Source organism: Ceratina calcarata, unplaced genomic scaffold, assembly GCF_001652005.2.
Source record: "Ceratina calcarata isolate Rehan_Ccalc_2016 unplaced genomic scaffold, ASM165200v1 scaffold39.2, whole genome shotgun sequence".
NCBI classification, from domain to species: Eukaryota; Metazoa; Arthropoda; class Insecta; order Hymenoptera; family Apidae; genus Ceratina; species Ceratina calcarata.
The window spans coordinates 1,885,321-1,906,361 of NW_017162322.1; the positions used below are offsets into that span (position 1 = coordinate 1,885,321).

Genomic DNA, 21,041 nt, shown 5'->3' on the forward strand with positions numbered 1-21,041 from the left:
AAATATGGTGTGCACTAATGAAAATAAAGTAATACAAGTGTTACAAAATTTGAAAATGATAGTTATTCTCTTTCCGAAGTACTAATCTCGAATCAAGTATAACGTTGATAATATCAACGTTCTACGGTTACCTATTACCTATCGTGCTGGAAAAAAGCATCGGCACCGGCATCGGTGAGCCTAAAGGTCGGTACACTCCGGAACAGTCATTCTGTGGGATTTCATAAATCTACCTTGCCAGTTCGAGTCCTCTTGGGCCCTTTTTTCGGGCCGCGCGTTAACACAGGCGTTGCCACTCTTTAGTAATCTCTCCTCGGTGCTGAGCGTCTAGACTGGAGAGTCGGTCAATGTGCGAGAAAGACAAGCGTCTTCGCACGACATCTCTGGAATCAGGCATCGGATCAAGATGAACCAAATGACATTTTAAAGAGGAGACTTTTTTCATGAGAAATTTCATGCTTCTATAGTAATTTGTTGCAAAGTTATGAGTACTTTTCAGTCTTTCACAGTGACATGGATTTGAAGAATTGCCATAAAAATCGACCAGACCAGACTTGGGTCGGGTCGCTATTTTTAATAATTTATTACTACGTTAGTAAAAATCTCGTGACTACAAAATTAAGTCAAGTAAACGACTTTAAGAGATACGATACTATTTTTCTAAATGCAGATTAACAATTAATTTTTTAATTCGACAAAAGCTTTTACCAACAGCATGATTTACCTAATTTGAATAAATGAATATTGGAATTAAAACTCATTAATCATACGATTGTCTAACATTTATTGCCCAAGTACACGATAGATTACATTGTATTTACACGGGAAAGGGATAGATGAGGAATCCGGGTTAGGTGATGATGGTTCGTGATCACAAATGCAAAAACTAACACGACATCGTCTTACAGCTTAACGTATTTACATGTCCCTGAGGCTTAGTCTACGTTATCGTACACACGCTATTATCTTACAATAAAACCACTGTTATATCCTACGCGTCGAAAGCATTTATCGGTTCGGTTTTACTTTTAGGTATATCACACGTTCTCTATTACGTTTACACTTTTACACACAACGGTAGTCGTCGCAAGCTGGACTAAAAACAAACGATGCGATGATGTATACTATACAGTTCCGTTCTCCCTTAATAGGCAACGAACGTTTATGCAGATTCACAAATGAAATCTAGGATCTTTTATAACGTCTATTAGACTGGATCATAATTAAACAAGAATGAATTACACAAACAAGAGTATCTTTACATGCACAATGTGCATAAGTATACTTCATAATATATTCGTAACAATATAATCTGTAATCTACATACATACGTTCGAAGCATATTATTTAATTTCCACATCATTTTCCTTCTCATTTATTTAAGGCCGAGAAACGATCGCCCGATTCGCGTTTGACAAGCAATAGTCAGCGTTGAGAATGCGTGTACATGTTGATTACAGACTCGGTTTATTCTACTTGTACTGATCTACGTTCTTTCGAACGTCGACTCGAGGAGTGGAAGAAATGCACGATGCTATTTCACTGGTAAGGGTACGTTAAAATATTACCCCAATCGTCGATGTGCACGTCGCTATACATTTATCGCACTATCTTTGGTTATTGTATAATTATGCACAGAACTCAGAAAATTTATATTAAAAAAATGCAATAAGTGCTCATGAAGCACATGGATTTTTTAAATTACGCAATAATATACAAAAGTGTATAACGTTATGAATTTTTTAATAGCAGTTCTTATTTATGTAATAAATATATATATATATGTATATATATATTGTAAATAATTAATATATAATAAAAATAAACTCATTTACGTCTTCAATAAAACATCGAAGTTCTTTCTTAATTATTAATTTGTTGGTATTAACCCGTCTAGGACAGCCATCTACATCAGAACCATTTTATATGGTTATAACTTAAAATGAGATTAAATATTTTACATTGAATATATTACATGATCTTCTCTCAGCATCATCTTGTTTCGTTAATTTTATGTTTGCTGGTACTTTGGGCTTAATAATTAACGACATTGTTCGTGTTGTTGTTCTTTACAATATAAACTTTCAAAGTATAAGCTGCATATTACATACGGAAATTAGGAATAAGAAATTCATAGATAAACAAGCTCATCGTTCAGTATTTTAGACTGCGGACGTTCACACAAATTTTCAGTTTCCGGAAAGAAAAAGAACGAACATACGATAATTCAACAAGTTCCAAAAAAATTTTTAGACTGGTCAGAAGTATGAAACTATTTATCACATTTCATCATCGAACGCTTTTACAAACGATGTACAATAATTATTAAAAAATATAATTGTTCGATGTGGCGATAGGCCTCAATGAACTATCAACGAGCGTACGAAACGAGTTGTTGGAATTTTCAATGAATTCCCTTTGAGCTTTTAAATCTGTAATCGAATTCAATGGGGGTACAAATAACTTCAAATATATATCTGCTCTTTAATTGCATTTCTTAATCGTTGCAACATTTCCTGAACACATCCACGCATATTATTCTGTACTTTGATTTATAAAGTATGACTTGAAAGAGAGAATAAAATGTATTCCAATATCCGACTTGCAACAAATTCAGAGATCCTTCAAATAAAAATATTACCTATAAACAGAAAATATAGAATAAAAGAATGGCATTTCTATCAAAAGAGAAATGCGCGTTCCTTTCAAGCACGCGTCTCACTGTCAGAAAATCCTATTCCTTTTCAATTTCTTCGACAGCCCTTTACAAGCCCGAGGAATTCTCATAAATAGGCTAAATCTGGTCCTGGACGCACCGTGTAACGTTATTATCAATGTTCCTCCTGCGTGTTAACTTTGTCATCGGAACATGTTATTAATCAGTTCGCCTGACGAGTGAAACTATGATCACAGAAAGGCCTACGTCGACAAGCCGCCAGCTAAAATGGCGGTGACGGCGGTAATACCGAGATTCGCGAACAAATTCGCGAAGATCGACGAGGCTGTGGCCGATTGGAAATCGCTCTGTTCCTCGTCGTCGATGGCTTTCAGCATCGGCTCGTCCTTCATGCCAGCCGAGTTTCTCTCGTGACTGTAATCGATCTTCCAGCTCTTCTTTGAGTCCCGCCTGCTGTTTGGCTTGCGAGTCGTCGGCGATCTATCGATTCCTGAAAGATAAATATGTATTCAACCAACAGTTTTTAAATAACTCAAAGGTAATTATTTCTATAAAACGGGAAGCACTTGTATAAAGTAAATTAATGTGTCGTATCTTTTCTATGAAGCAATAACTTGATTCCACAAGTTTCTTAATTGAATTAAAGAATTGATTGCAAAGTGAAATCTTTTGTCGTGGATTAATGATAGTGCCTGAAGTAATAAAAATTCTTATCGAGAAGAATTGCCAGTTCCTTTGAATTCATTTTAAGTGAAATCCCAAGGCTGATTCCTCGTAGACAGAATTCGGGATTTAGAGCTTGCTCGAAGCCGATGCAATTGTCACGAAGCTCGAAGAAATATCTATATCGGATTTCTCGAGGCGAATTGATTGTATCTTGTTTCGTGATCGGGAAACAATTTCTGCCCCGAAGTGGTAATTCATTGCCTCAATTGTGTTTTTAACTGAAATTTTTATACGGAACAGAACGATACTTACATATTGAGACTAATGAAGAATAGAATTTACATTCGATAGTTTTAATGTATAAAAATTGAAAAAACGAATATTGTACGATGTTTGAGTATTCCAAATACAGATCTATAGTGCGCATTTACCATTATCAGTTTCACATAAATTCGGCATTACGCGCAATGCGTTGTTACTTGATCAGTGTAACGTTAGTGCACCATTAGTGTAACGTACTTCTGACAAAGCTTCAGATTCAGCTGCAGCTAGAGGCTCAGCTTCATTTCGTAGTCTGACCTATAGTTTGATGCTTTTAAAGGAGATAGCCTCTGTTCCTGCATTGAGCTTCCAAAAATGTTGTATAATTAGTAATAAGTCGTCTTTGATAAAACTGGGATAATTCCATTTTCAGAACTATAAGCAGCATTATGGGTATTATGGGTGGTCCGTGCGATCCATGTCATGCAGATCGTGCAAAGAATGTTCCCACGTCAATGGAGCATTGTAATCCTATTACACCAGAATATCGGTAAGCGCTTTTGATTGAGCCGGTACCTCTACGTTAATCTGCTACCCATTGATTTGATAAGCTCGTTTCAAATCCGCTTCACCGGGGTTGTCGCTTTTGTACATCAAACTAATTGCATTAAACACATACTCGTTTCTTAACGCATCTATATTTTCTCCATATTTTTCACATTGTTCTTCGTATTTATTAATTGAGATCATTTTCCTAGAAAGTTCATCTTTATTGGAAATTTTTCAGAAGAAATATATAAGTTGCATAAATAAATTCTAAATTACATTAAAACAGAAAATTATGTCTGTCATAAGAATGATTCTGATCTAAAATATCGTTGCATTCTCTCTGTCAGGCATCAACGTTTAAAACGTGAACGTTAGTTCGCGGTATTATCAGAGTTTAAGTTCGCAATTACCGGTGTGGTTTTCACATTCCGTCAATCATAAAGAGCGGCTCCCGAGTAGGTACGCGACGCCAATTTGTGCGCTGCGTTGCTCGTAAATTCCGCATTCTAATTAGGACTCGGAGGACTTAGAGTTTCTTCCTACTTGTGAACGGTGACGGGCGTATCATAAACTGGCGAAAGCACCGAAAGTGGAGCCGAACCTCGGGACGGGCTCATTCCCTAAATTAACCACGCAAGCGTGCGATGTCCCCGCGTTGTCCACATGTAAATAATTTCGTAAACAATTTACGTCCGCGAGAACTAATGGTATATGAAAAATTCATCCTATATATCATTTTTCCCTTGAAATGCGAGCATCCGGTGAAGCTTCATCTTTTTCACGCTGTACAGTTGTTTATACAGATCGGTGACGTTAAAGCGGCTTTCGACGGTGCAATTTGACGGGTAGTAAATCCTCCGGGCGAGACTTCGCGGCGTTCCTGCTGATGAGATTCTGCGCGTTCATCTTTATTAATGGACAGATCGGCGATAACGGGCGTTACAACCGCTCCGCGACTATCCGTTACGTTACACGGCCGATGCCACGCGTTACTGTCCAACTCGATGGACACCAAGCTGCTGCAGATTGGTTTATTGATTGACTAGTAGACCGATCGTGGCTCGTAAGCAATTTCGGTTCGTTTAGAATGCGAATCGCGACTTCGATCGACGGAATATAAACAGGGTTTTAATTAACTGATTTGCATCATATACGTTTAAAGATATTAATAAAAATTAATCAGAATATTTCATATAATTGTTGGATACCTTTTTTCATCGTATATAGAATTTGGATCAATTTCTGATTTGATTAAAAGAGATCTCATAAAGCAATGCTCATTGCAAAAATATTTGATTAAACTGAAATTCATTTCCTAAGGCTCTATAGTGAAATCACTAAATGAACTTCAAATTCTGCTTAGGGTGATAACCATAAAAAAAGTATATGTTATTATAAATTGAACTTTTCGACTGTAATTTTGTAAAAATTGTTGAAGGACTTGCGATCGGTAGTTGTTACTCGACGAGTACTTCACGTGAAATCGCGCGCGGGAACACATGAAGGGGAAGAGTAATAACCGGAAAAATAATTGGGCCGAACCGCGTTTCACGTGGATTGAAACGTCGCGTGCCGCAAAAGGCTGGGGACCAGGGGTTGCGCTTGTCAGTAGCACGCCGGCTGGTCGTCGTCGGGCAAACGACGATATTAATTTTCCCCGTGGACCCACGCTGTTCGAAAATACACTTCTTCCAATTATTCCTTTAAAGGGGTAACTGGGAAGCGCGTCAGCCGGCTTCTGTCATTTGCGGTCGAAGCTCCCGTACGATAAAAGTTGATGTCACGACCGACGGATCCGATGCAATAATCGACCATACCCAATGACGAAATCCCTTTTCATCTAGCATTTTATTCGTGAACTATAGATTGATAAAACCATATACATTTTTATACAAAAAAGATTTTATTATGAATTGAGAGTGTCTTACAATTAATGTGGAAATTTTATATATTAAGAGGAGATTGAAAGAACGGGATTTTTTATAAGCGTGATAATATATGGAGATGGAGCTGATTTTAAATCAATTTATCAGTCGTTTTACACGGTCTCAGTTGAATAGTAAATCTTAGTATGGACACGTGATACTCGATCCAATTGCAAATTTATCGAACGTTAAATCCCACGTGGGTCGATGATCAAACTCGTCTTGTTTGAATAGGTTAACGTTGTTTAATTTCATTTTGATCCTGTATTTAGACGGTTACAATGCTGTCATGTTTGCTTGCAATTAGATACTGCACTCACACACACTTAACAATAACTTCATTGTCCCTTACAATTAGATACGATTAAAAAATGAGGATCATTGATTTCATAGGCGATATTTCATACTAATTGAGTTTTTTTATTTACCTTTTGAAAACAAGTTTTCAATCGTTACGAATAATATGACTGTAATAATTATGAAATAACATTGTGCAATGTGAATTGTGCGAAGTGAATAAATTCGAAATCGATGCGCTTTAATTTCAATTATTAACTTACGTCGTCGACGTTAAACAAGCGTACAAGACTCTATGGGATAATGACAAAGTTCAGGTTTCAGTGGAACTCGATTCTGTAATTGTGCGACTGTAGGCCTCCGCGTTCCAACCCCATTTAACGAGCTAGAACTAATGGTTCGGATCAGGAGTCAAATGCTCAAAAGCTACTACCTAAAGACTATGACAAAGGTTAATTATTTTAAAACACGAACATACGTCTATCCATAGAATATTACAACAAAGAATGTTCTTCGTTATGAACGTGATTCAATTTCTATCTTCAAACAAATTTATACGTCGGCTCTTATTAAAACTGGTCAATGGCATACGTCGTTTAAACCAAATCCTGTCATGCCGGTCTCTTTATCTGACAAACAGAATCAAATTGAATGCGACGCAATCTACCCCATTGAAACTTGACGTTTGCAGCGTACCTCGTCGCATCCAATCCAATTAGCACAATCATTTGTTATTCCTTCCATGTCGCAAAAAGTGAAATTAATTTCAGATCAGAAATGAAACCGTTGAACAGGTCCATAGCTCTTTTCCATTTTCCTCATGCAACAATTCGTTCGACTCACGCTCGACCTGAGTTTCCGTCGGAATTAATCTACTTTAATGAAGCATATAACCTGATCGTAAGATCCCGCCGCTAATTATTACTAACGTTATTAGCCCTCCGCTCGGTCGTGAAGGAACAAGAAAAGAGGCGAGGGGGCGATTCGAGATACGTCTCAATGGGGCGCGAAGCATTGAAGTAAACGGCACGGCAGAAGCCAATTACTCGAGGAACTCGCGGTGACGGTTGCACGGGTTGTCGACCGCTTTATTTACAATTATCGATAATTAAGTACGTGCCCGAACCGTGCCGTTCTCTGTTCATTCAACGAGGGAAGCTTTCGTTAAATTCGTCCCCGTTTCTCCCAGTGTCCGATACCCTAATCGGACGACCGATTAATTATCAGCCGAAACCCCGAGACTCATGCCCGATACGCGCTTCGTCGTTTAATCGTATGCACGTCACTTTAAAATCGGCCATTGGCGTTTATTCAAGAAACACAGATTTTCACCGGACCCGGACTATAATTGCGAAAACTTCAATGGCTTTTGTGTTCGTATAGACAAGTTTTATAGGTCATATGTTTTGTACGACAGTCCAGCCTACTAGCGTTGAATATTCTATCTGTTCCCTAAAAAAAAAAAACAGTCTTTTTAAAAGTAGAAACGAGCAGAAAATTTCTGATTTTGTCCAATATTTTTGTCCCGTTTTGTTTCTATTTTTACTTCGATCTAACACGCAATATGAGTGATCATGATTGTTGTTCTAAATTATAGAAGAACGTTGAAAAAGCTTTTAACGTTTCAGAGTAATATCATTGCCAGATTCAAATGCCAAAATCGAAAAATAATTATAGCTTGGACTGATTTCCGTTGAAATCGATATTTGGAGTCATTCGAGTGGACGAACTTCCAGGAGATTATACGGACGAGGCAGGTGACGTTTATATAGGAAATTTGACGTGACGTGATGCGACATGACGTCGTGACGTTGTGCGAGTAGTACAGCGCGACCTGTCATAACTGGTCTGAAATTTCTTGTCGTTCTCGGTTTTTAGTCTTGCTGCTTTCCCGAGCCCCTTTTTCACAAATTACTAATGGCATTAGCTAACGAGGAGCGATTTCGCGAGAAGGCGACATTCCCCTTTGACATTTAACTTTCTCAAGTCCTTTGAGAAGAATGTAAATGTTTGGGCCGGTTTAAGGAATGCGTTTTAGCGTAATTTTCTCAGCAGAAAACAAACCTAATGAGTAAAAGTAAAACCATTAAGCGCCCGGCAACGGGAAATTCTTCCTTTTTTCAACTGATTCAATTTTATTCTGTATACAAAAATCAACGATTTAACGTTTTCATCAGTTTATAAAAGATCATTGCCAGATTTTAACGTGCTAATAGAGTGGCCGCAAATGTTCTCAAACGAGATTACGCATGGCTTGATACTTGCCCGAAATAAATATCGTTTAAACAGTCCCGCTGTCCGTGTTGCGCGCGTGTGTTTGTTTAATTAAACCGAATCTGGCGAGGCTAAATTACTTTCCGAGCGAGCGAAAGAGCTGCCCGCAATAATTAACAAATTATAGAGCTGAGACGTAGAAATAAAAGAAAGTTTGTCTGTTACCATTAACGCGTGATTCACCTAATAAGTTTTCCAGCAGCGAACGAGCAACGTTCCAGCTTTGAAACATGTATCAGTAATAACAATTTATGTGAAATATTTGACGTTTGAAAATTACAAAAAGCTGTTCATAAATTAAGAGTCATATATGTATGGCAGTATAATTTAATTGCAATAAAATCAATAGTTTATTTGTTCTTTATCTTAATTAACAAACAGAACGTCGAAGAATTCAATGAACTTTTAGGATTGATCGAAGTCGAATGACCCACAGTTCGCAGTACTAAAACTCGATCTAGTTATTCTTCCCGGTTAACGACACGTAATTACACGCGCTAATTGAATAATTTCGAATTCTAATAATGACTGCCAGTACGGTGCAGCGGTTCAATTACATTTTATTTCCGGCAGGCCCTCCCGGTTCGCAGGGCGATTGACCTATTCGGCCGACGTGCATACATTATTTAAACAATTTTAAACGGTACCGAGCGATGCCGATTGGCCAGGAGTTTTTTGAGTAGAACGTTTTCCTCGGCTTGAATGCCTTCGATCGGGACAGAATGGTCGAAAGTAGTACAAGGCATTTATTAAGATGAATTAATCGACTGCAATAGGGTGACTCGAAAAGACCTCCGTGCTTGTTCAGAGTTCATCGACAAAATTTAAGTGGTGCTACAATGGTCTCTACCCCTCCCCTCCCCCTCTGTCTCTGTCTCTCTCTCTCTCTCTCTTTTCCTACGTTCGTCGGACTTACCGGCTCTCCGTGGCACTCTCGATTCGATGTTATCGAGCAGTTACAGAGCCGTGTAATTAACGGAAGTTACGATAACGAGAGGATTTTGCCAACTGATAAGCAGAAAAGTTGTGCGGTTATGAAATTGCTGTGCAATTACGACTGTTGAATGAGACGTTACAAAAATAAATTCGTTCGACTATAATATAAAAAATCCCACTGCTTTTTTTGGGTTGCGTGAATTTTTAACCGGTGACCAAAGATGACTCCGAGCCAATTCAAACGAAACAATTGATTTTTCAAGCAATTAAATTTGCGCAATTTTGTTCGACAACATTTTCCACGAGTAATTACCGTGCCGGCGATTAATCGATAAATTAATGATGATTATATCATCTGCAGCTCGATAAACATATTCGGAACCAGACATTGATATAACGTTAATTATTCACGGATCAATGATAGGCTTAGATTACATTTGGTAATAAACGTTCTTCGCATCAATTAAACTGCAGACGTGTGAATTCGAATGGAGTTCCATTTTACCGGAACAATGAAAGGGCAATATTGGAGTTTCGATTACTGGCGAAATGAAAAAATATCGCAATATAAATTCATACGAGAATATGAAATGTGTGTGTGTAATAAAAGAGAAGTTTTCTCGTTAAACGTCAAACGGACTGAGTTTTTTATTAAAATACAGATACATTATTTTTATGCCTGGAAAAGCTGCGCGGTAAAAAATTATACAATTCTATCAAAATCGTGGTTGATTATAATAGATTTTTTTAAATAAGTGATTAATAAATTCGAGCGTAAATAAAACAAATTTAATAGTATAGCAATCAATGTACTTACTGTACAATTTGATTTTTCCATCGGTTTCTCCTAACGAGTTCGTCGCCACACACCTGAACGACCCGAAGTCATGAGGTTGTACAGATTTTATAGTAAGCCTCATCGTAATCTCATATCCCTGTGGTATAGCTTCAACCTTGTAATTGTTGTCTGCAAACAGAAACATGAATCACAGATTAATATCTTGTTGTATAGCCTTTCTCATAATACCGTTCCAGCTACAGTTTTACTCTGCTCTGCTGTTTGTAAATGCAAATTTTATTATTCCATTAAAAAGCTAATTTAAAGCTGATTTAAAATGTAAAATGGACATGATATTCTAACTTCCGAATACTAAAAGTACTTTTTTTTAAATAAGAGTGCAGTCTAAGAAGCAATTTTTGAAGAAGAAATAAAATTTCCAATGAATCTTTTAAGGATCTGGTGTCAATCTCCAATTTTAGAAACATGCCATGCAAGTATCTACAACGGTGGGTCGAGATGTTATTGGGATTGAGTGATCAATGTTTCATTTACATTTGACCCTCGAATGAATCGTTAACGTTAATGAAGACCCGAGCATATTTCGCTTCGACCTATCAGACGCAGGGCATTAATGTTTTCGCAGAATCCTCTCAGCCGGTAGCCAAGGAAACGAGTATCGAACAAGACAATTTCACGCCGTCCCGTGTCACTTTTTAACGCAGCCCGCTCCCTCGTTTTCTTGTCGTTTGTTTCGTCCCGTTCAATCCGCGAATTTAACGAGTTTCTGTCACGCCACGGCTGCAAGTTTTTTCCTACCGCCTAGAAAAGTTGCCCGAAGCGACGCGACGTATCAATTAATCCAGATATAAATGTTTCCGACTCGTCCGGCGCAATTAAAAGGTGCCCATGATTCATGTAGCTACTAGAGAAATTGATTAAGATACGAGAGATGAGATACATGATTCGTTTTCTCTCGTCTTTTCTGTTATCAATTATTGTTGTTAAATCAAAGACCTGGCCGAGCCGTACGTGTCATACCTCGTTTCTCCTTCTAACAATTATTCCGCTGGGTTTAGGGCGCGCATTTAAACGACAATGCTGGCTCGGAACGATTAGAGAAGACCGCATTAACGTCACTAAGTAAGTATTGCGCCATATCTTCCAGCAGGAAAAGCTAAACTACGAAGTGCGGTAACATAATCCTGTTTTCACATGCAAATAAAAGATTTAGTACGTATTTAGTTAGTTTAACGTATTCAAGCTTTGTGATAAAATGTAGTAAGCACGATTTATCATTTCTTCCTTTTGTAGTATTTGTAGTAACAAATACTTAAAAGTTTTTTCTTGTTTTCTTTTTTAAATGTATTATCGTACCGTTCGCGATGGTCTCGTTCGACGGCCTGGTCCAATAAGTGATGGGTTTCGGATGAGCCTCGCTGCGACATTCCAAAACTAGCGTTTGATCCTCGTAAGCACCGACCAACTGATTCTCAATCCTCACCATTGGCTGAACTATAATAAAAATTTATAATATCTTATCCGCAAGTAAAATGGAATTTTCTTGTATATTGTAACGTAATAATAAACTTTTTAAGTATGTCCATTGATTGTACTACAGTCAATATTTGTAAAGTAAAATATTTCATGCTGTACCAAAACATGGACGTACAGACACAGTACCAAATGTTGGGGAAATAAATCAGTGAATTATAAATTCGAGAATCAATCAAAGCTAAATATTTAAACATTTTATCTGTGAAATCGTACTGCATGAATAATTCTGTTCGAATTTCATGGGAGTTATAATGTCAGTATTCATCCTCTTGAACTATAAACTTCCGTTTCTGGGTGGGTTATTGCCGCCAAAGTAAATGCAATTTTCTGCAAATTTCCTGTTACTGTCTGTGCCGCGTATTTTTTGCTCCTATCGGAGAGCCAGACGGCAAAGATTTAAAATATTAAATTTGAAAAATCGCTCATTTGGAAATTAAAGAGTTGGGAAATATCATTCTTCGGAACGTTGGACATTAAAACGGTTTTAACATTAAAAGATGGATATTACATAAATTTTATGTACAAATTTATTGAATCAATAAAGCCCTAAAATAAATTTCTGATAATATCTACGTTGATGATAGTTAATCATAAATTTGTTATCCCTATCAGACAAAATCATTTAATTCAATTCCGTTTCGACAACATTTTATTATAAACAGTCCACAGGACTGTCAAGTTAGTTGGCTGGAAATATTTAAGGCGTTGCTGTAACACCGGAAACAATGGTCTCCCGCATCTGCCATTCACATTCATATTCTCCCAAGTGGCGTCATTATGCTGCCTCTTTGCCGACAGCCACATAGCCAGACTTTAAATTGCATTTTCTACCTCACGCGTATAATTTATTGTCAGCTACTTATACTACTTGGAACCTGGAAATATTTTACGTTTTTTCAAATAGAATTCGATTTCACAAAACAAACAGATTTCTCATAATTCGACGTAGTAAAACATAGCAAGTACACTGAAGCATATTAAAATATTTTCATATCGCAGATAATATAAATAGCTAACGATGCATTATATGTATACGTGAGGTGGAAAATCCGATTTGAAGTCTGACCGTGCGGTGTCATGAAATAAACTGTAAACATATTGGACATTACGAGGTTTAAATACATTTGATACGTACAGTGGACGATGAGAACGATCCGTTTGCTGACTGCTGGCGGCACGCCGTTCGACGCGATGCACAGATAGGAGCCCATCTGGTCGCGCGTGACACGCGTTATTTCCAACACCGAGCCGTGGACTACTACAACAAAACACATTTTCAAACGTGCAGCGGTTGTTTCGTTCAATAGCTTCAGTTATAAGCAGTAACTGCGGGATTGGGTTAAAACTGCGTTGGAAAAATCGGTATCGTACGCGTCCAGCTTTCGGCAGGCCACGAATACGAAGAGAAGGCAAGCTAGTGAATGACACGAAAAGCCGAAAGCGTTAGGCAGTCGATTTCGCGTAGATAGATGTTCCGGTTGAATGACGCGTCGCTGTTGAATTGATGCTTGGCATGCAGCTATTTTACTGAACTGGAAGAGGAATTCGAGGTACAGGTTTTGTACAAATGATGGGTAAAATAAATGCATTATGAACGAGATTTAGAGTTTAAATTTCTAAATAGAACTTTAATACTAGTTCTACCAAACGGTGTCGAAAGGTGCCTTTTGACGCTGGTGGAAATGATGTTAATCGGTAAAATATGTGCACATGAAATTCAGTAATTAGAATTAATAACTGTATACAAATAAGTGATTTTTATGTCTGAGAACAATAGGAGTGAATTTGTTGCCTAAATGCAATGGATGTAACTAACTATCAGTCCCGAGATTAATGCAATAATATTCGGTTTACCACTATACTTGCACGAAACGCTCTAACTGGTGCATAAAACGGGGTAATCATTAAAGGGTTTACCGGATATTTCTGTAATCAATGCCTATGCCTACGCGTAATAACGTTGCCGCCCGTTCTCCGGAAACGGTAAATGTTAAATATGATTACGCTCGTAGCTGCGGCTGTAATCCGGCGGAAAATATTCGAACCACGAGAAGGAACCTGATGCGATGCACCGAACGAACGAACATGGGTAGTCTTGTGCACATTGCGGACAAGAACGGAAAACCTGCTTAACAGATTTAATTAGATCGCTCGAGGTGCCCCGCAAAAGATGTAACCGCGTGTAAGGAAAATCCCACTTTGTGGGCCACGAAATTTCGCGAGCGGATGACTCGTTAAAATGACGACCGATGGCAGACGAGTTGAAAGTGAATGCTAATTTGTTGACGTCGTCAGCTTTACTGCTCTCAATTTCGATGTGAGGCGATCGAATACGTCAACGAGATCGGGGGAAGTAAAAAACAAGCGGAGAATTTCACAGAATTTCATAATTAAAAAATTAATTAAAACAAGTTTAGTGAAATAGCTGTCGAAGTATTAATTTTGCAAGAAATTTTCCTTTTGAGTGACTGAACTTTTGTAATGAAACTTTTTGAATTGCTATCGTCCTTATTTAAGAGCTTAATTATTATTTTAGTTTATCAATTTGCCAGCCCCTCGAACGGAGTTTCACTCGAAGCCTGAGGCTACTAAGCTTCCATATTTTTCTTATTAACAAAAGTTGCAGGGACTTCGATAAAAGTACCGATGAGTCAAGCTTGGCTAAATAAAATGTTAATTATATGAAACTGATCAACGGCATGAAGTAATAATCACTCATATATGAATCCATTGAATACATTTTCTCGATCCCAATTCTCTGTTAAACACAGTCGTTTATAAAACTCGAATTTATGGAAGCTACTCTTTGTTATTCAATCTTCTAATTTAGTGACTTTTCACTCATTCGCAAAATCGATAGTGATTTTTTTCCGTTAAAATTTAATCTTACAAAAAGCTTCGTTTGCTGCACGAAAAGCGAGACTTTCGGTAAACAATATTCAGGTTTTCGGCGGCGCAATTTGAATGCACACATACACACACAAAAGCGATACGTCACGTTAAATTTTGTTCTAACGCACGTCAATGCCATTTAGCAGGTAATGTGATTAATCGCGTTAATTTTATTACGTTCCGATGTTGCGAATGCGTCTCACCATTTCGCAACGGTGTGGCATCGCGGCAATCCATCAATAGCGCAATAAACAAAGTTCGGTTTAATGTAATTAATTCAGTTTAATTTATTTCAAACAGTGATTCCAAAATAAAAAATATTTATCATTGTACGTAGGAAAATTGGTAAAAAATTTTATTAGACGACCTGAAATCATTTTTATACACTATTGTTATATGTGCAAATAGTTTTCTCACAAAATTTTGCTAAGCACAGTAACATTCAACTTCGAACAGCTATTTATGAACTCGGTTGCGAATTCTCAAACTATAACTATTGTTAGGATGCAACCACGTATTACTAATTGTAAGTACTAATTTACTAACTTCGAGTTGCTAACAACTGTTATCTACATTCACGTAATGGTCTAATGATCCGCATTTACTTGACACATCAGTTTCATTGTACCATTTTACAACAAACCTAACTGTAAATGTTTAAGATTCATAAAGAAGTTTTTCTCGACGAGTAGAAAATCTCGTGAACTGGGTTACTAAAATTTCCTATTTCCATAACGACTGATCAATATGTAAAATACAGGAGTCCGCGAGAAAGAGAGATTCCACCAATTTCACCCATTGAAATCGTCCTCTCGAGAAAAAAAGAGCAGACTCCTTTAAATACCGATTGAAAAGAGCGTTTAAACCGTCGAAATTCATTTCGCGTGTTGAACTGTGTCCTGAGGCAATTAGGCGAGCATCAGCTCTAACTACTCTGAAATTACTGGCAGGAATAAGCTTCGTCGGGCGACAGGGACTTTACTTCTTACTTTTCATCGCCAACTAGAGTTTGTTCCCACGTGTCCGCTGTAAAACATCGAGGATCGCACACAGAGAGGAGGAAACGACGTACGTACATATACGATCCATGGAATATTTTATTTTGCTTCTACTTATCGCCTAATGGAATCACGATCGAATTGCGCGAGAGGCAACAGCTGCCGAAGAAGAATTGAATAAAATGAAGAAGCAAGACGACAAATGCTTCGAGCGATTCCTTAAAACCAGCCGCGGACGATAAAAGATTCATCCCGGGAATAAATCACCGGTATTTCATTCCTATCTTTCTAGCCACACCGTCGTCCTCGTCGTCGAGGCGAAACTCCTTTTCATTCCGTTATCTACTCTTCTCTCTTCCCCTATGGCCTTATCTCCCAATGAAACCCTACATCTGATACATTCCGTTATCAAATCCCCTTGAAATGAATTCAATTTTTTGACAATTTTTTTTCAACTCAAATCGATGTGACCAGAGAATTCTTGTACATTAAGCTTCGAGCACAATTAGTCAAATTATCGAATCATCGCAACTTTTAAATTAAAGCTTCGAACGTCTGGTTAAGGAATTATTTCGAGAGATCGTAATCTCGCGTCTTTTGATCCCTAACTAGGAACTACCCAGTCCCTTTCAAAAATCATCCAGAGCCATCGACGCTCGTTCGCCACTCAAAAGCGCGGAACGGAGGGTTCTTAATTAACGAGAGGCCTCGGCCATTTATCTAAGCAACAAAGGAGCGGCGCGAGCTGAAAAATTGTCGCCCAACCGAGGACCCACAGACGCGTCGGAATTGCGGTACTATTCCGTAGTCTTAACGCTCTCGAGCCTCGAAAGGGCCCCGGGTGGGGTGGGCGAGAGAAGAAAGGAAACGGTTAGGGTTGACCCTTTTGCTTACGCGCCTGCACGCTGCACAATTGGAAACGTTCCCTGCACTTCCGTGCGCAATTAGTCCCGGAACGGGTTGAACAGTCGCGATGGCGTCTCCGAGGAGGAGCAAGAAGAGGCAGATCTGGAATCTACCGGAGGAGCTGCGTAAAAAGAGAGGCGAGCAACGGGTCGCGAATGGTAATTAAGGGGCAAAAAGAATCGATGAGAATAAAACGAGCGACGGCTTTGACGGGTTAAAAACTGGAGCGTCGCGCCGCGTCGATTCCACGCCAGAGACGGGGCACAGGCGTAAGGTATCCGAGCCGGGCCACTCATATTGGTCGTATCGATTTCCGAATTCTCGGACAGACCGGTTTTCCGTAGCCACTCGTACCTGATGAACTCGATCCGTTTATGTAATTGAAGTATCGACGCATTAATTGGTGGATCCGGATAACGACGCTTAATTAACCGGCTGCCGTCTCGGGAGTAAATTAATACGTTCCGAAGGGAAAGACAAACGATTCGAAAGATGACTACCGAACGGAGTATCGATCCCGGCGGATCGACGCTTGTTGCTAGCATTCCGTTGGACGTTCTTGCGGTTTCGAACGATGTAAATCAGGTTCGCAGATATATTGCTCCCTAAAATTGGAATAATTAATCGAGGATAATTTTGTATTCTCTGTGCTAACTTTCCCAATAATAAAATATTGATCTGTACTTTTAAATGGCAATTTGATTTTTTAATTCGAACGATCACGCTTAATCTTGAACCGTATTGGACACATGACAGAAGCAATTGATACAATTAATTTTACTCGCTGAAAATATAAAATGTCTATTGCTTTTATAGGATTATAGAAATACAGATGACGAGTAAAACGTTTTATTGAAGCGCAGCGAAACCATTTTTCATTAATTGTTATCTCCGTTACACTTACGTAGACGGATAACAGAGAATTCGATGACCGAAAACACATCGTGTAACGCGTTATGACATCCGTAAACGTATTACCGCGGCGCGTCAATCAATTACAACGCATGAACTGGAAAACGTCCGGCGATCAATGGTAACTGGATTCATCTTTTCGCGATGATACAAGCGTCAAACAATTTTCAACTACGTGGAATGTTATCAATTTCCATTTGTGCTTGAGAAACAGTAGCTTGAATATCATTAAAACGAATGTTTCTTTAAAATGTTTAATTATATGTTCCAGAACTGAATTTTATTTTGGCTAATTCGATAAGAATCATTGCAGATTTTCTAGCAGGCAATACTTACTATGTGTAATTGAATGAAATCGCTAATTACAATTGAGGCAGAACTTACGTTTCCACTATTTTAAGGTTTACATTTAAATATAAATTTAATATTTCGATCTATTTATATTCTTTAGCAATGTCAATTTTATAGATAAATAAGTTACAAATTTAAACTTGCTTGCAATTTGATTACACAATTCCATAATAAAATCAATTTCGTGACGAACTGAATTTCTGTGAAATTTTCAGCTGCACTTATACGAGATATCTCAGGAACAGTTTTCCCTCCGATAAAAGTTCAACTAAAACATGATGTAACAAATATGATTTAAAAGGATGTAGTATTAAATAAACAGAGTTTGCTCCTGGGTGTGTGTACTGTAAATAAGCCTGTACAAGCTTCTTAAACTGGAATCTTTACGAAGCTGTGTGTCAGCAAACACGTCACTTTCTGTGCTACGTAAACCGCATTCAGTTTATAGAGTAGGATCCATCTGCCCCTGGTGCTTGAAAAGAGGATACCCTTCGATTGCACAGAAGAAGCGAGTCACACGAGAGGAAAGATTTCATCCAGCTGGCGCTGTCAAAACCCTGGCCTAGTCTCCCAATGAAGATCTCGAGCAATCAGAGAGGCAACCGAGTCGCAGCTTTATTCGGTGAGGGGTCGAGGGAAAGTGTGCTACTCGGCATGAGGAAAGTGGCAATCTACACGGAACGGGGTGGGTAACAATGCCGGCTGGATGGAGTGACCTAAAGGAGGAAGATGAATAAACTGTGGATATTAAAATTGAATGTGCATAAAATGTAAAGTGCAAAAACGTAGAGGGCGAGAAGAGTATAATACAGGTCATTGTTTCTGAAGGATAAATTAATCTAAATCTAGACTTCATTTCTGAAATATAAATCACAAATATTTTATCCTACTTAGAAGTGTTCAAAGGCTATAGATGAGAGAAAGGGTGCAAAGCTTTACGATTTGGTATCGAGTGTGAAACGTGTCGAAAGGTGATTCGGATTTCTCTTTTTTTACTACGTACGGTTCGTCAAATTCCCTCCGACCTCACGGCGCCACGTGACAGTCGGCTCCGGGGTGCCGGTAGCGGCGCATCGTAATGTCACGTTGCTACCCTCGCGCACGACCATGTCCGTGCTCGTCGAGTCGTCCAGGATGTCCGGTGGTACTGAAACAATGACCGCATTGCAATACTACGTGTTGTTCCACCATGTACAAACTGTTTCAAGTGATTCCGTCTTGCTTGCTATTAGTTAATACAGGAATTAAGGACAGTTACTTTAATTCGAGATGCACTTTTTCATCTTTGGGTGCAATTTAACTTCGAAACGTGAACACTTACAAAGATATAAATAAGAAATATAGAAAAGGATATAGAATATCTTTAATTTTCAGAGAATTCAATTTTTATTAGAATATATTAAATGAAAAATCAATAATTTTCCATGAATTTCATCTGCATTCATATTGTATGAAAGCTGAAAGCATTACCTGAAATTATAAGTTACATGATTCCTTATATGGATTTCCAATATGAATGCATCGTTTCATAAAACCATTTTACCGCAGACTTCACCATCCTATTCCTGTTTGATATCTGTTTTCCTGTGAGACAAACTCAGAGACTGTACCGAGCGTGCAGTGTGCACGCTTGAACGGGAGACCACTCGCTCGGATAGATGACTATCTGGCCACCATCGAAACCGATCTATCGGTTTCTCGTTGTACATTTGCAAATATTCCGGGCCTGTCGCGTCACAGGAGAACCGGACTATGGTACACAACAAGCGAGTTCAGCCTGTCTCGCATAGGAATGGCAATCCGATCGTAAAACCGGAAATCATTCGGCCGATCGCCGATGCGTTCCGATGGCCTGACACCTATTGACAGACGTGTTTTTCGAAGATTTTACCTTATCGTCGTCTGCCAAATTGTTACACATTAATTTATATAAAATATTACGTTGTGTATAAATTATGAAACACCATTGTTTCATGTTCTAGAGTCAACGTATAAAATTTCTTTTTACTGAAATATGCAATGGGAAAGAAATCCAGTTTAATAAAAATTCAGGCGCAATCTTAAATTTCGTGTAATTAAATGCTCGAAAATTTTCAAAGAGGGGAATTAAACACCAATTAGCCGGCTCTGTCTTGATCTCCTTTTTCTCTCGACGTAGGCGCGTCGAAGGGGGAGCCATTGTTTCGTGGCATTGATTCGCGATAATTGGCCACGCTCGGGGACTTTAATCGCCGTTTGAATGGCGGGTGGGAAACTGTTTTGTTTTGCACACGCGCGCAGGGTTGAAAATTAAACGGCATATCGTGGAGCACGAAGATAACCGCGCGCCTCTCCTTGATTCATCAGAGGATATTATTTCAATTTAAATGGGCCACGGCGTGAAGTTTCGTCAATTGAAAGAGAATTATTACATCCCACTTTTTAATCCCGACAGCTGAAGGCTTCCGGATTTATGTGAACGAAGAAATAAAAAATTTATACTTTTACATTAAAGTATTTAGCCCTTAAAATGTTATTTTTCGAACATATCAACATCTGGGTACATCTAAATGATTCTAGGACAAAGGCAATGTTTTCACGATCGTTATACCAATTTTTCAAAGCTCCATTTGTGTTCGATACACAATATCTATCGGCCTCGTTTACTGAAACGTAGAGTTCGATTGCTTCAGTATTTTTTAAAAAGTGCTATGTAGGAACAAAATTGATATTCCTTTCCAACGGTGTTTATTTGTAAAGTGCCCAGTTTCCTTAATTGATATCTAATTTTTAATTTCGGTCAACAACTTCTAACGAAATTCAATTATTATAAATTAATATACTTGTAAAAGGTGTAACAGTACGACAAATTTAACTGGATCGTATAAGTCAAACGCAAGCTTTAAGAGAAACTGTGAAAACGACCCTTTAATCTTCTTTTAAAAAAAATTCCCAAAGCATCCCTTTTATAAACAAGTTTTTGAATATGTATTTAGCCTGTATTTGCATCGTGGAAACTGGAAAATATTTGGTACCGTGAAAAATATGTATGAATTTTTACGGACAGCTCAGAAATTCAGATC

At 38.3% G+C, this 21,041-nt stretch overlaps 1 protein-coding gene across 2 annotated transcripts in view; it reads right to left on the minus strand.

The window, feature by feature from the left end:
* Window positions 1–1,753: 1,753 nt before the first annotated feature.
* The window catches only part of LOC108626043 (lachesin), a 98,742-nt gene continuing 79,454 nt past the window's right edge, over window positions 1,754–21,041 (minus strand). The window contains exons 4-8 of one of the 2 annotated variants that reach the window (XM_026814503.1): window positions 18,983–19,126; window positions 13,056–13,175; window positions 11,741–11,878; window positions 10,403–10,552; window positions 1,754–3,167 (exon numbers count right to left, since the gene is read on the minus strand). In XM_026814503.1, the coding sequence (XP_026670304.1) occupies window positions 2,920–3,167; window positions 10,403–10,552; window positions 11,741–11,878; window positions 13,056–13,175; window positions 18,983–19,126 (800 nt within the window). In that variant the 3' untranslated portion in view covers window positions 1,754–2,919. Of the gene's footprint in view, window positions 3,168–10,402; window positions 10,553–11,740; window positions 11,879–13,055; window positions 13,179–18,982; window positions 19,127–21,041 lie in introns of both variants that reach the window. The other variant, XM_018026449.2, reaches the window with a different exon arrangement.